Source organism: Xenia sp. Carnegie-2017, unplaced genomic scaffold, assembly GCF_021976095.1.
Source record: "Xenia sp. Carnegie-2017 unplaced genomic scaffold, XeniaSp_v1 HiC_scaffold_20, whole genome shotgun sequence".
Lineage (NCBI taxonomy): Eukaryota > Metazoa > Cnidaria > Anthozoa > Malacalcyonacea > Xeniidae > Xenia > Xenia sp. Carnegie-2017.
The window spans coordinates 3,747,342-3,761,678 of record NW_025813483.1 but is presented as its reverse complement, the minus strand read 5'-3'; the positions used below and the strand labels follow the sequence as shown (position 1 = coordinate 3,761,678).

At 32.6% G+C, this 14,337-nt stretch overlaps 2 protein-coding genes across 2 annotated transcripts in view; both read right to left on the bottom strand.

Moving 5' to 3' along the window:
• Positions 1-14,337, bottom strand: part of LOC124443379 — a 71,587-nt gene that overhangs the window by 23,724 nt on the left and 33,526 nt on the right. The gene's annotated exons all lie outside the window — the stretch shown is intronic.
• On the bottom strand, positions 1,789-14,125 carry LOC124441057. The gene is made up of 5 exons (XM_046991486.1): positions 14,055-14,125; positions 9,410-9,463; positions 4,435-5,759; positions 3,320-3,432; positions 1,789-1,841 (listed from the first exon to the last, which is right to left on the bottom strand). The coding sequence occupies exons 3-5, from the start codon at positions 5,757-5,759 to the stop codon at positions 1,789-1,791; spliced, it is 1,491 nt and encodes a 496-aa protein (XP_046847442.1). The 5' UTR covers positions 9,410-9,463; positions 14,055-14,125.

Genomic DNA, 14,337 nt, shown 5'->3' with positions numbered 1-14,337 from the left:
TTAGACATAACAGTTATCTTTGAAATATTTTAGGACATTTCTCATATATATAACGCTTTTATTCATTGACAGCGACGAAAACAGCTTGTTTTGCTCACTAGACCTACGTTGTTTACAAATCCAAATCATTGTTAAATTGTGTGCACCATGATGGAGATGTAGGGAATGTTAAGTACGTATGATTTGTACGTATAGTTTCAGAATTCATTATTATTTAAGGATTTTTGTAATTCTGCCTTATGACGCTTGGTTGGTTACATGATTCAACATTTCTTTCTATTTACGGTTGGGGATTTACCCCTTAATTGTAGTGACAATGTTCTTTTTTTGCTTACATTTAAATGTAGTAAATCTCATTTTTAATTCATATTTGATTTTCTTGGGATCAGAGATAACCACAACATTTTGTATTGTGATTTTGTGGTAAAATCATTTATGTAGCTGGGAGAATCAGTTTCAAAGCAATGTAAAGTATAAACTATAGCAAAAGCAAGACATGAATGTCATAGCAATGAAAATGACTCATTACTGTCCATATAAGTATTAAAGACACCAGTAGAAATGACTCATTAACTGTTCTTATCAGTTGTAAAGACATTAGCCAAAAATGTCTGGTCATGTCATTCACTCCTGAACATGGATACATACTTTAAAGGAGGGTGTTGCTCTCGAAATATATTCCTAATATAAACTTTTTATAGTTTGTACACAATTTCTCTAAAGTTCAAATAATGTTTTGGAAAAAAATAATAAGAAGTTCCTTGCAAAATGAAATACTAACTGTTACCCACAATGCCAGAGCTCTTCAAGATGCCCAGGGAATAAATGGCATAGCAGACTCTTTAATTTGGGTAGGCGGCACATATTCATATATTCATGTTCTACTACATTAAGTTCCTTTGAAATCCATTGTTTTTTTAATGGATTAAGACATGCATATATGAATTTGTGACCCCAATTAACAAGTATCCTGCACCACTGCTGATTTTTTATATATTAGTAAATCTGGTAGTCTAAAATCTGGTAGTCGGACACTTAATTGTGTCATTTTTACTTCTGTCAATGCTATGGCAATGATATCCTGCTTTTTTTTCTTCAGGTTATTTATAACTTTTACTTTACATTGCCTTTATAGTTTGAACTATAATAAAGTATTATTGAATCAATCCTTAAATAAATATTTCCTCAAAAGTAAGAAAACAAACATTGTAATGACAATTAAGGTGTTAGTCCTCAAATCAAGTTTGATTCAACCAAATATCAATAACTGCATGTCCATTTCAAACAACTACAATTCTCATAAATTGAAAGTGTATTTTGTGAATTGTATGAATGAATAGAAATCAATATAGAAAAGACTGTATTCATACTTATATAGCAAAGCAAATCTTGTGGGCTATTCAGCATTTCAAAAAGGGATGTTACATGATCATGGTTGCTGTAAGATCAGTATTTACTCTCATTATACAAGAAAATGACCCAACAACATTCATTTTAAGGAACTTCACAACTTCTGAATAGCTAGATATTGCAAACTAAACTCATAAATATACTTTGATAGTTGCATACAAGTTTCTTAATAAAAACTGTTCCAGCAAATAAATGACAGTTGAAAACTTGAAAATACAAATGTTTGAATATTGTCAATAATATATTTATATCTTTTATAAATATACAACTGTTGTTATTTGAACCTTTGTTAAAAGAAATCTACAATACAACTGTTTCTAATCAGCTTTAGTATAAAGAAGACATACCTAAAATGAAAAGAGAAATTGATTTTCTTCTTCATCGAAAATGAGCTTCAAATTCATTTCCTCTTCTATCTCCTTGTACGTTTTCTATAAGACAGGAGTATTTTAGCTTCTAGCAAATAAAAGATAAGTAAAAGTCCAAATGCTTCAGTTTCAATGTCTATAGTTTGTTTATAACCAAATGAAGATTGTTGTATATTATTGCAGTACATGTTCAGGTCCAAATGTTTTCGTTTGAATTTTCATCGCTCGTTCATAAAAATCTTTTGCTCTTTCGTACTGTCCCATTTTACGGTAAACCGAACCCAGATTGTTGTACGTTGCAGCAATATTAACATGGTCAGGTCCAAATGCTTTTGTTTCAATTTCTATCGCTCGTTCATATAAATCTTTTGCTTTTTCGTACTCTCCCATATTATCGTAAACCGAACCCAGATTGTTGTAAGTTGTCGCAATATTAACATGGTCAGGTCCAAATGCTTTTGCTTTAATTTCTATCGCTCGTTCATAAAAATCTTTTGCTTTTTTGCACTCTCCCATATTATCGTAAACCAAACCCAGATTGTTGTACCTTATCGCAATATTAACATGGTCAGGTCCAAATGCTTTTGTTTCAATTTCTATCGCTTGTTCATAAAAATCTTTTGCTTTTTCGTACTCTCCCATATTATCGTAAACCGAACCCAGATTGTTGTACGTTGTTGCAATATTAACATGGTCAGGTCCAAATGTTTTTTTTTTAATTTCTATCGCTCGTTCATAAAAAACTTTTGCTTTTTCGTATTCTCCCATATTATCGTAAACCAAACCCAGATTGTTGTACCTTATCGCAATATTAACATGATCAGGTCCAAATGCTTTTGTTTCAATTTCTATCGCTCGTTCATAAAAATCTTTAGCTTTTTCGTACTCTCCCATATTATCGTAAACCGAACCCAGATTGTTGTACGTTGTCGCAATATTAACATGGTCAGGTCCAAATGCTTTTTTTTGAATTTCTATCGCTCGTTCATAAAAATCTTTAGCTTTTTCGTACTCTCCCATATTATCGTAAACCGAACCCAGATTGTTGTACGTTGTCGCAATATTAACATGGTCAGGTACAAATGCTTTCGTTTCAATTTCTATCGCTCGTTCAAAAAAATCTTTTGCTTTTTCGTACTCTCCCATATAATAGTAAACCAAACCCAGATTGTTGTACGTTGTCGCAATATTAACATGGTCAGGTCCAAATGCTTTCGTTTCAATTTCTATCGCTCGTTCATAAAAATCTTTTGCTTTTTCGTACTCTCCCATTTTACTGTAAACCAAACCCAGATTGTTGTACGTTGTCGCAATATGAACATGGTCAGGTCCAATTGTTTTCGTTTCAATTTGTATTGCTTTTTCATAAAAATCTTTTGCTTTTTCGTACGCTCCCATATTATCGTAAACTGAACCCAGATTGCTGTACGTTGTCGCAATATTAACATGGTCAGGTCCAAATGTTTTCGTTTGAATTTCCATCGCTCGCTCATAAAAATCTTTTGCTTTTTCATATTCTCCCATATAATAGTAAACCGTACCCAAATTGTTGTACATTGTCGCAATATTAACATGGTCAGGTCCAAATGCCTTTGATTGAGTTTCTATCGCTCGTTCAAAATAATATTTTGCACTTTCGTACACTCCCATTTTACTGTAAACCAAACCCAGATTCTTGTACGTTGTCGCAACATTAACATGGTCAGGTCCAACTGCGTTTGTTTGAATTTTCATCGCACGTGCAAAAAAATCTTTTGCTTTTTCGTACTCTCCCATTTTATTGTAAACGAAACCCAGATTGTTGTACGTTGTCGCAATATTAACATGGTCAGGTCCAAATGCGTTTGTTTGAATTTTCATCGCTCGTTCAAAAAAATCTTTTGCTTTTTCGTACTCTCCCATTTCATTGTAAACCAAACCCAGATTGTTGTACGTTGTCGCAATATTAACAAGGTCAGGTCCAAATGCTTTCGTTTGAATTTCTATCCCTCGTTCGAGAAAATCTTTAGCCTTTTCATATTCTCCATTCTTCAAAAGCAACTCACCCAGCTCGTTGTACGAATATGAAACATCAATATGGTCAACACCTAACACTTTAGTTTGAATTTCTGTTATTTCATAAAGTACTTTAGTTGCAAGTTTATAGTTGAAAAATCTTTCCAAAACATCTACAAAATATTTGGCAATATTCCAATTTCTTTCATCAAGTTTTTGTTTTGATGATTTTACATCGATCAACTTATTTAGGAAATGTTGAAATGATGAATTTGTAATGAATTTAATTAGATGTGGAATTATTTTGATTTCATCTTCTCTGTCTTCAAAATGATTTAGTGCCCAAGCAACTTGACAGGCAAGATCAGCTGCAGACTTTTTAGAATTATTTTCGTTTTGTTTACAACCAAAGGTCTGCGATGAATAATTTATGATGGCTTCGTGTACAACGCTGTGCAGGCGGATGTCGTTGTTTTTCGTTTGAAGGAATAAAGAACAATGCTTTAATTGAAGACAGAGAACTTCTGCAGATTGTGGATCAATGCTTTTAATAAATTGTATTATAACATCTTGTGGTAAGGAATCGAAAGATATTATTGAGAAAAGTTTAAAAACATGTTCCAACAAGATGGATTCTTCGGCATTTTTTTGTACTGCTAACATAACTATTTTCATTCCTAAGTAAGATGTGTTTATTTTTTGAAAATTGCCACCCATGTTTTGTCGCTCTCCTTCATTCAACTTATCAAAATATTGCTCCCACGTGAATGTCGGATATGTACTTTTTACACTACCTACATAGTAAGCAGCATTTGCCAGGAACAACGGTTGACGATCTAATTTGTCTGATACATCCTTTAAAAGTTTTTCATCATAATTTGGAATATCAGAAAAGGCAGATAGAAGTTTTCGACATTTTTCATTATTCATACCATGACTAACTGAAATGTGTTTATTTAGACTTCCATCTGATGGTATAGCATCTGTATTTTGGACAGTTACTATAATTTGACCATTTTTCCAGCTATGATCACCAACTTGAGGTAATAATGGATAAATTTTATGAAGTTCAACCACGTTATCTACAACAATCCACCATGTTTGCCATGATTTCAGTTCTTGTGTCAGCAATAATTGAAAATCTTTGATTTTGTCTTCGCTGCTTTTTGCTTCTTTTAAAATATTTTCAATGACAGTTTTATCATTGTTTAAGCGTTGATAAAGTTCAGCATAAGTTTTCAAAAGAGAGTCGATATCTTTTCCTTCGAGTGTCATCACAAATGTCGTATTCTTTTCCCAGTCAAACGAATTATACATTTCTTCGCAAATTTGTCTAGCTAATTGAGATTTACCACTGCCAGGATTACCAGAAATATAGTAATATGTTAGTTCATTTCTGTTAGTACTGCGCAAGTTGTTGAGATCTGCTGTGATTCGATTAAGTAATTCTGTACGTTTAACGATTTCGTGATTTGATTTGAAAGGAAGTACTTGAAAAGAACTAAATCTGTTTCGTTCACTTTTTATTTCTCTAATTTCAGTGAGTGAAAATCCTAGATCTTGAAATGAGTTTTCAATAAAACAAAGCATTGTGTGATAATCAGCATCAGATAATTTACTATGTACATTATGAGCGAGTTTGTTTCTTACATCACGAAGTTTGTGCACAGCAGCTTCAGTGTTTGGATCAATTTTTGTTCCAATTGCGTGGGTAAACAATATTGCTTTACATAATGCTGTGCAATCCCACTTACTTGTGTCACCATCTTTAAGTTTTGACAAAGTTTGTTTATCACAAAATTTTTTCTCTGATATTTCAATATTGAACAACTTCTGACCACTAACGTTTGTATTTTCCCATACTCCGAGAGATTCTTTGTAATGAGTGTTCCATTCTTGGATAAAAAGATCAACAAGTTTCTTTTTAACGACATTTTTGAGTATTTTCTGCAAGTAGTTGTAATTCTTTTCTTCTCTTGACTGCATCTAAGGGTCATAAAAATGATAATATCAACATGAATTGTTTGTTTAATTTGAATTTATAAACAACTAAAATTGTTGAAGATCAAACATAGCTACGTAATGTTACAGTTTTACTTGTACGTGTAAATGAATATCGAGGATGGCAGCTGAAAACAACGCAATTGGACATTTTAGTTTTCCTGCATTCAGGCATTTGGCAACATTTTGTTAGTGGCGTCGCCAGGATTTATCACAACATGAACAGTTTCAATTTTTTAACTTCCCAGTTAAACCTTGGCGGATTTGTACATTCTTCGTGTTATAACGTTGCGTAGATTGATTATTGATTTTAATGAAATGTTTTCATATTATAACAGTTCCAGAATTGTAGTATTTTCATGAGCCTTACTCTTAGTCATTGCTATATTTGTATTTTTGTGTCTACAAATTTGAGTCTACGAGTATACTTGTCCACGATCTCATACAAGTTCTATGATATGGTGTAATGTGGTTCATGACATACATCACAATATTACTTGTTCTTCTTTGCCCATCAGAGACTTATTCTAGAATTATTGTTTTGTTGTGTTTTTTTCATTTTTAAGGAATTAAAATGTTCACCACTCGACTAACAACCCAGAAAGGGTAAATGCAACGCAAACTAGTCTAGACAGCTAATAGAATGCTTCCCTTTGCAGTAAAGTTGTACGAATTCCGTAAGAGCTATCTTAATGCCATGTGCTTCATTTTCAATTTCGAATGATGCATATGAAGACTCTTATCTAAAATTCAAATGGGGGGCACAGCCAATTTTTAGGGGGGCACGTGCCCCCTTCCCAGGCCCCAATTTAGCGACGCCACTGCATGTTAGAATGAAGATGGAGGTACTGAGTTATAATGTCACTTAGGAAAGTGTTTAACAATTTGTCTAACTGACACACAAAGTTTGTGCAGGCGGTCTACTTGAATACAATGATTACTTAGTCAGCTGTACATTAGAAATATATATGAAGCAGAGTGTTCTGTAATTTAGCCTTTGCATTTAAAAAAAATTCCTATTCCTTATAAAAGATCTGATTGCCTTTTAGAATTAATTGTAAAGACAACCTTGACAAATTTTTCAAGTATTTTTCCTTATTAATAAAAGAATCATGTAAAACATAGGACATGTCATGTAAGTCATGTTTTATAGAAAAAGAAAACAAAAAATTCATTCTAGTTGTGTAGAATGCAATTTGAGACTGTGTCCAGGCGAGCATTTAAAACAAATTAATTGCACATTGTTAAATATTGTGGTAAATTCTGGTATTACCATTTTATAGTATTCTGTATGTAATCGACACGTAAATTTCACGTACATGCCATAAAATGTACAATTTACTTATTGTGTTTCTTTGCATGCATTTAAAGTTTCTTAAAACATGCCAAACACTTAAAATGTTTTGGAAAATCTAAAAAATGACAAAAAAGCTCAAAATTTTTGTCTTTCATCAACAAAGCGATACCACGTGTCTGTTTCGTACAAAAATATTGGGTGTGTAATAGGTTTATTGGGAGAGGAGGCAAAGAAGCCCCGGAAGTTTCAATGACCGTCGGGCATTTGAGCTTAACTCCATGGGGTTGTTTGCATAGGCAATTAATAAAAAGCTAAAAAGACGTCTACTGAATTAGATTATATGGAAGAGACGGAGCATGAAAGAAAAGGCTTAAGTGAAGGGTGTTAGCTCACCTGCAATCTACGAACACTTCCATGCACACAGATTAGAGTTAGTAATGGAGAAATCACTCTCAGATGTTGTACCATCGCAAACAAAGTACACTTCAATCTATTCACACGCTTTTAAAAGAAAGCAACCAGTCACATACCCTTTTTGGCGATGGGATTTGTAACAGCAAACCAAAGCTCACACTTCAATTCCAATGTGAAACCAGGTGTTTGTGTCGTTACGAAGCCATGAATGCAGTTATTCGACAAGTAGAGATTATTAACAAAGCGTTGGTTTAATTGACAAAACATAAGGATCCATAAACATCACGGCAAGCGAATTTATAACTAGATTCTGCTTTGTTTTTCTAAAAATAAAATTGTGAAATATCTTAAATATACATATTTACAAAGTAGCAGTATGGATGTTATCAGTGCCTGTAAAAAAGCACACAGAACCTTTTTTGCTCTTCAATGTTGTCGTAACGACAAAAACTTTGATAGTGTGTGACAAATGGCGGGAAACAGAATGTTATCAGAGACACGAAATTTTCATTCAAATATGCAACTGCACCAAGAATTTACCATCCTACATGCCTCCAAGCTTTATTTTGAGAATAATATAATGATCATACTATGACAGATATTGCTTATCATGCATCGAGAAAACACTTATTTTGTTGCTTTGGTGGACAAAGATATCTTGTTTACCATTGGTGACGTAGTGTTAAATGACAACCTAGCAGAATTTTTTTCTAATAAAATTTTACCAAAGTACACATTTTTTCTCACTTTCCATGATGTATAAGTCATGAGTGTGAATGCCCACACCAACGAAACAGAACAAGAAACACATGCAACTGGGAATGATAACGACGAATTTGACTTAAGATCGTCCATTTTTGTTAATATTAATGAATTTTACGTTGACGTCAATCAAAATTTATCAAAGATAATTGTTTTCAGTTGATCATGCATAACATGTTCTGCAAGAGACTCCCATAAGAAAAAAACTGTTGTTCTTCTTGAAGATAGTCATGTCAGAAAAATTAAAATCATTCCGCATTTATGATATGCATAACTGAAATTCTGTGACGTGTCATAATTTTGACACATCCTGTTGATTTTTTAGACCAGTTGTATAAATAATATTTGAAATGAACTATCGGAATATTTGATTAAATATATCGTATTGCTAGCGATGATGCTGGAACGTTCAGTGTTTTCCAACGTTAAATTATCTAAAATTTATTTGTGATTGTTTAAAAAATCTCATCAAAATCAAAAATGCCTTTCGACAAAGACACAGAAAGGACGCAAAAATAGTGATCATGCAAATCTGTAGCAACTAATTGTTCCATAGATATCTGACGCAAAATTTGCGAATTATAAAGATCTAGATAATAAACTTTACACTCTCTTTTGATGTAAATATTCTGGTCCTATATTCACTAAAATATTAATGGTTGTACGTTGACATACCATCTAAATTCATCAAAGAACTTTAAGATCTTGTTGAGTGTTTTTGGTTGACTATTCAGAATATGTTTAAAAGAAGATTTGTAAATTGTATAAGACGTAACAAATTAATGAAAAAGTAAAATGTTGAACACGTCTTGATAAAAGCCATGTTTCAAAAAGTAAAATTATTGCACATAATGACATGCGTGTCTAACATTCTTTGACGTGTCATTATTTTGACTCATCTTGTCAATTTTGTAGCTTCTTCATACATATAATACTTAAAATAAACTTTTGGAATGTGTAGCTTATGTTGAAATGAGATAGGTTCGTACTTTCCAATGGTAAAATGTCCAAAATAAATTACCGTTTGTTTAAAAATTTCATCAAAATTGACAAGTGTTGTCCGTATAACACATGCGTATAGAACTGAAATTATTTATATAAGTCATTTGTGACAGATTACATAAAAACATACAACTACAGATAGAATTTAAAATCGACATACCTCCACAAATTCAGAAACATTAAAGACGACACAACCAACTACATGATGTCTTTGCTTGATAATAAAGAAATTGGAATATGTACTAAATGTTCAATTTTAATCACCTGCTGTTTTATTGTAAAATATTGAATTCTGTTCATACCCAACAGAATTAGAAATTCAAATTTTTTATTTTAGCTATGACTGAAGTAAACACAAAAAAGTATTGACTTAGAAGCTTTATTCCAATAAACCTTTCACAGTTTACTATTATTTATTTCAATTATTGAACATCCTGACTTACATGCAAACTAACTGAAATAATCATAAAGGAAGACGGGGCAGCCAGCCTTTTACATGTAAGATAGCTCAAAAATTAAGGTGGTCATATACAAATTTAAGGCACTATTTTTTCTAAAAACTCAAAATTTTTTTTTGATCATTATCGGTACTTTATGCTATGGTTTTTCTGATTGTTCTAATCGTTTTTCGTTAAAACTATCATTTACCCACGAAAAATGCTTTCAAAGTTGTCTTCTTAAAGTTTTTGGTCCATAGCAACGCCTTAGCAACGGATTTTTACCCAAATTTCACCCCAAAAACTCCCCTTCTAAAGCGAATTTTTTGTTTCTACTTTTGGTGGATGTTATTCAAAGCCTTCTCGTTAAGTTACATCGTGATTGGTTGCATTTTGGCACCATGGTAACTGTTATAATTTCATATCAAAGCTGATCGCGTGCTCGCACAGTTCGAAAAGTTGCTCTTCAAAAAACATTATAATTTTGTATCTCTGAGGAGAAAAGTCTTTTTGTTAGTATTTCGGAGCTTTCCTTTTGTTATTCCGATAATAATCAAAGCGAAAAATAATGGGGAATAGTCGAAATAGAAAGAGAAAAGCGGTTAGAACTCCGCCATCAAAAATGGCAAAGAAGTCAAAACATGGCGGAAACGATGACGCAAACCCTGGACCTTCTGCAAAGAAAATAAGTCATCAAACGAGGAGCATTGGCTCAAATTTTAATAATCTACACACTGCAAAAGAAGGCACCGTGTTTATGGACTTGTCTTTGCTGTTTGGTGTTTTGATGAATTTTAAAATGCCCTGATTGCGAAAGCAGTGTGGAATCCCATGTGGACTTGAGGAAAAGGAAAGGCTATGCGCATTATATTCTTCTTCAATGTAAGAATAAAGAATGTGAGTGGAAGTATAGTTTCCACACATCTAAAAAGCAAGGCTGTTCACACGAAGTTAATGTCCGAGCAGTCCTAGCATTTCGAGAAATTGGTCGAGGGCAAGCTGCAATGGTCACATTCAACAAGGTCATGAATATGGCTCCACCACCAACTTGCCGAAGCTTTACATTGATTCAAAATGGAAAGCTATTACCAGTTGTTGAACAACTGGCCAATGACAGCATGCTCAGCAATGCTATGCATGTTAAAGAGGAAAATGGAGCACCAGAATGTGGAATATCTTTGGATGGTACATGGCAAAGAGGCCATGCATCCCATAATGGTGTTGTTACGGCAATATCTTTGCAAACCAAAAAGTGTTTAGACATGGAAGTGCTCTCAGACAGGTGTCAGCAATGTGCCAAATGGAAAAATAGGACAAGTGATCCTAAATACAACGAGTGGAAAGCTGGTCATCAGTGCAAGATCAATCATGAAGGAAGTGCTAGCAGTATGGAGACTTCTGGAGCTGTGCGAATTTTGAGAGGTCTTTGCTTCTAGAGGACTGAAATACAAGGAAATGCTTGGCGGGATTCTTCAACATATAATGCTATTGTTGAAAGAAAGCCATATGGAGAAGAGTGCATTCCAAAAAAGTTGGAGTGTATTGGTCACATTCAAAAGAGGGTTGGGAGTCGTCTTCGTAAGTTGAAGAATACAACGAAAGGTAAAGCTTGCTGACGGTAAAGGATTGAGTGGAAAAGGAAGGCTTACAGATGGGAAGATTGATATTCTTCAAAATTATTATGGTTTGTCAGTAAGAGGAAACCTTCATGATGTTAAGGAAATGGCAAAATCGATAAAAGCTTCTCTCTATCATGTTGCATCAACTGATACTAATCCTCAGCATCATCTTTGTCCTGATGGTGAAGACAGTTGGTGTGGCTATAAGAGGGAAAAGGACAACTACAAGCACAGAATAGGCATTCCTGAATGTATTGTTAAGGTCATTGAGCCCATATTTGAAGAACTGAGCAATGCTACTTTGTTGAACAAATGTACTCATGGCTTAACTCAAAATGTTAATGAATGTCTAAATAATATGATATGGGAACGATGTCCGAAGACTACATATGTTGAACAAGAGACTGTTGCTCTTGCAACATACTTGGCTATTCTTAAATTTAATGATGGGGACATAAATTTGTTAAAGGTATTGAGTGAACTGGACATAACTCCTGGAATGTTTACAAGTAAAGGGGCTCAAGAATGTGATCATCATCGGATAAAGTTGTCGGCAAAGAAGAGTTCAGAGAAGGTGAAAAAGCAAAGAAAAACATTAAGAAACATTAGAAAGAATTATATTGACAATGCTAAACATAAGGAAGGAGTTACTTATGAAGCTGGCAATTTTTAGGGCTGCCAGAGGTACAATATAGGTTATGTAAACTTTAAATGCTGTTTTCTCATTTTGGTGATTTTAGCACTTAGGAAAAACTTTGTGACATCATATTATCTTTGTTATTTGTCAGAGATGCCTGAAATTTTGTATGTTGAAGGCTAGTAATATTATCTAGTGCTTGACATTTTTCAAATTTTGATATTTTGCATTGTTGATGAAATATTTACTCGTTATGTCATAAAATGTGTACCAAAATGCAAAATTACTGAAGAAAATCAAATTTTGAATATATTTTGTTTATAAAGAATTAATAAAAATTGAAAAGTGTCAAGCACTAGATTATGTTCTAAGCTTTTAAAAAACTTTACTCATTGAATTTGGATCATTGGTTCCCAAGATATCATGTTCAGAAGTTCATTTATTGGCTAATTAGGGGCCATGTTGGATAATTAGTGTAATTAGTGATTTTTATTTTTTTTTTCCATTAGTTAATTCTCTTCATTAAAGTCTTTCAAATACTGATAGTTTCTTATAACTATCTTTAAAAATGAAAAAAATTCAATTTTTTGTATATGACCACCTTAAAGATTTATAATTTAGGAAGTTAAGAAAATCGATAAACAGAGCTTCTCTGAAATTGTCAGCGTACCAACTTTGAAACGTGGTCAATTAACTTTTGTCATTTTGTAAACTTTTGATCCGGATAAACAAATAATTTCATTAGGGGCGTAAGAAGCAAGTAAAAGTTGAAGGCTCAAGATTTTAGGGGCAGTCTTTATTTAAGTAAGAAATCTCAGGATAATTAATCTCGAAGTCTGTAATTTTGAATAGTTTTGTCACATCTCAGTAATCAGAGATACTTTAAAATTAATAGCGTTTGGACTTGACAGTTCATCAAGCAAAGTTTTGTAAGTTTGTGAAGTTTTGACGCAAACAAATATTTTAAATAGTCTATCTTACAACAAGTTGAACAATTATAGACCAAAAAAAAATCACGTGCACTACCACGTAAAGAAGTGGGCTTTTCACTCCAAGTAGGCGCAATTTCTGAAGACTTACCTAGCAAAACGTTTTTATGTCATCATCTATGTTAGGAATAAGATAAATAGATAGATGACTATATAAATAAGGAAAAAAATTCTTGTTGATAAAAGCCATGTTAGATAAAATTGAAATTATTGCACAAAATGATATGCATAATGGAAATTCTACACAATTTACATATATTTATTTGAATTATTGAAATGATCTGGAAAATTGAACTATTAACAAACGCAAAGTTGAGGCAGCCAGGCAAAATATATAATACCATTTTTACCAATAGTATATCTCAACAAAACTAAGATTATAAACTACAACTTTTCAAATAAGTATTTTTGACAACTGATACTAGGTAAGAGGGTTAATTTTGTCATATCTCAGTAATCAGAGATACTTTAAAATTGATAGCGTTTGGATTTGACAGTTCATCGTGCCAAGTTTTGTCATTTTGTGAAGTTTTGACACAAACAAATATTTTAAATACTCTATTATACAACAAGTTTAACAATTATATATTAGAAAAAAGTCACATGTACTACCACGTGAAGAAGTGAGCTTTTCACTGCAATTAGGCGCAATTTCTAAAGACCTACTTAGCAAAATGTTTTTATGTCATCATCTGTGTTAGGCATAAAATAAATAAATAGATGACTATATGAATGAGGAAAAAAATTCTTGATAAAAGCCATGTTAGATACAATTGAAATTATTGCACAAAATGATATGCATAATGGAAATTCTGTGACGTGTCATAATTTTGATTCATCTTGTTGATTTTTTATCCTTGCCGTACCAATGATATTTGAAAATACTAATGAAATCAATTGTTAGTGATAATGCAAGAAAGGCCAGTATTTTGAAATGATAAAATTATCCAATGTGTTATTGGGAAAATCCCACCAAAATCAACAGATGTATCAATATAAAACATATGAAGCGCGAATTCCACCACGAAAATGACATTCAGGTTTTTTATGACAAATATAACAAAATTCTAGACATAAGAACAAACAATGACACTATGATAAGTGAACTTTATAATCAACATACCTTCACAAGTTTAGAAAGATTAAAGACAACACATCCAACTACATGATGACTTTGCTTCTGCTTGATAATAAAGAAATTGGAATGTTCAATAAATGCTTGATTTTAACCACCTGCTGTTTCTATTGTAAAATATTGAATTCTGTTCATACACAATAGAATATGAAATGCAAATTTTTTTTAGCTATGACTGAAGTAAACACAAAGAAGTTTTGACTTTGAAGCTTTATGCCAATAAACCTTACACAGTTAACTATTATTTATTTCAACTATTGAACATCCTCAC

Bases quoted from the DNA above. Each gene is read 5' to 3' on its own strand.
- LOC124441057 (XM_046991486.1), bottom strand. From the start codon at position 5,759: ATGCAGTCAAGAGAAGAAAAGAATTACAACTACTTGCAGAAAATACTC. The intron at 3,433-4,434 runs GTTAGCAGTACA...TTTGGTTTACAG, and splicing joins TTAGGAATGAAAATAGTTAT to TAAAATGGGAGTGTACGAAA. The intron at 1,842-3,319 runs GTACGGTTTACT...CCTGTCTTATAG, and splicing joins GACAATGTACAACAATTTGG to AAAACGTACAAGGAGATAGA.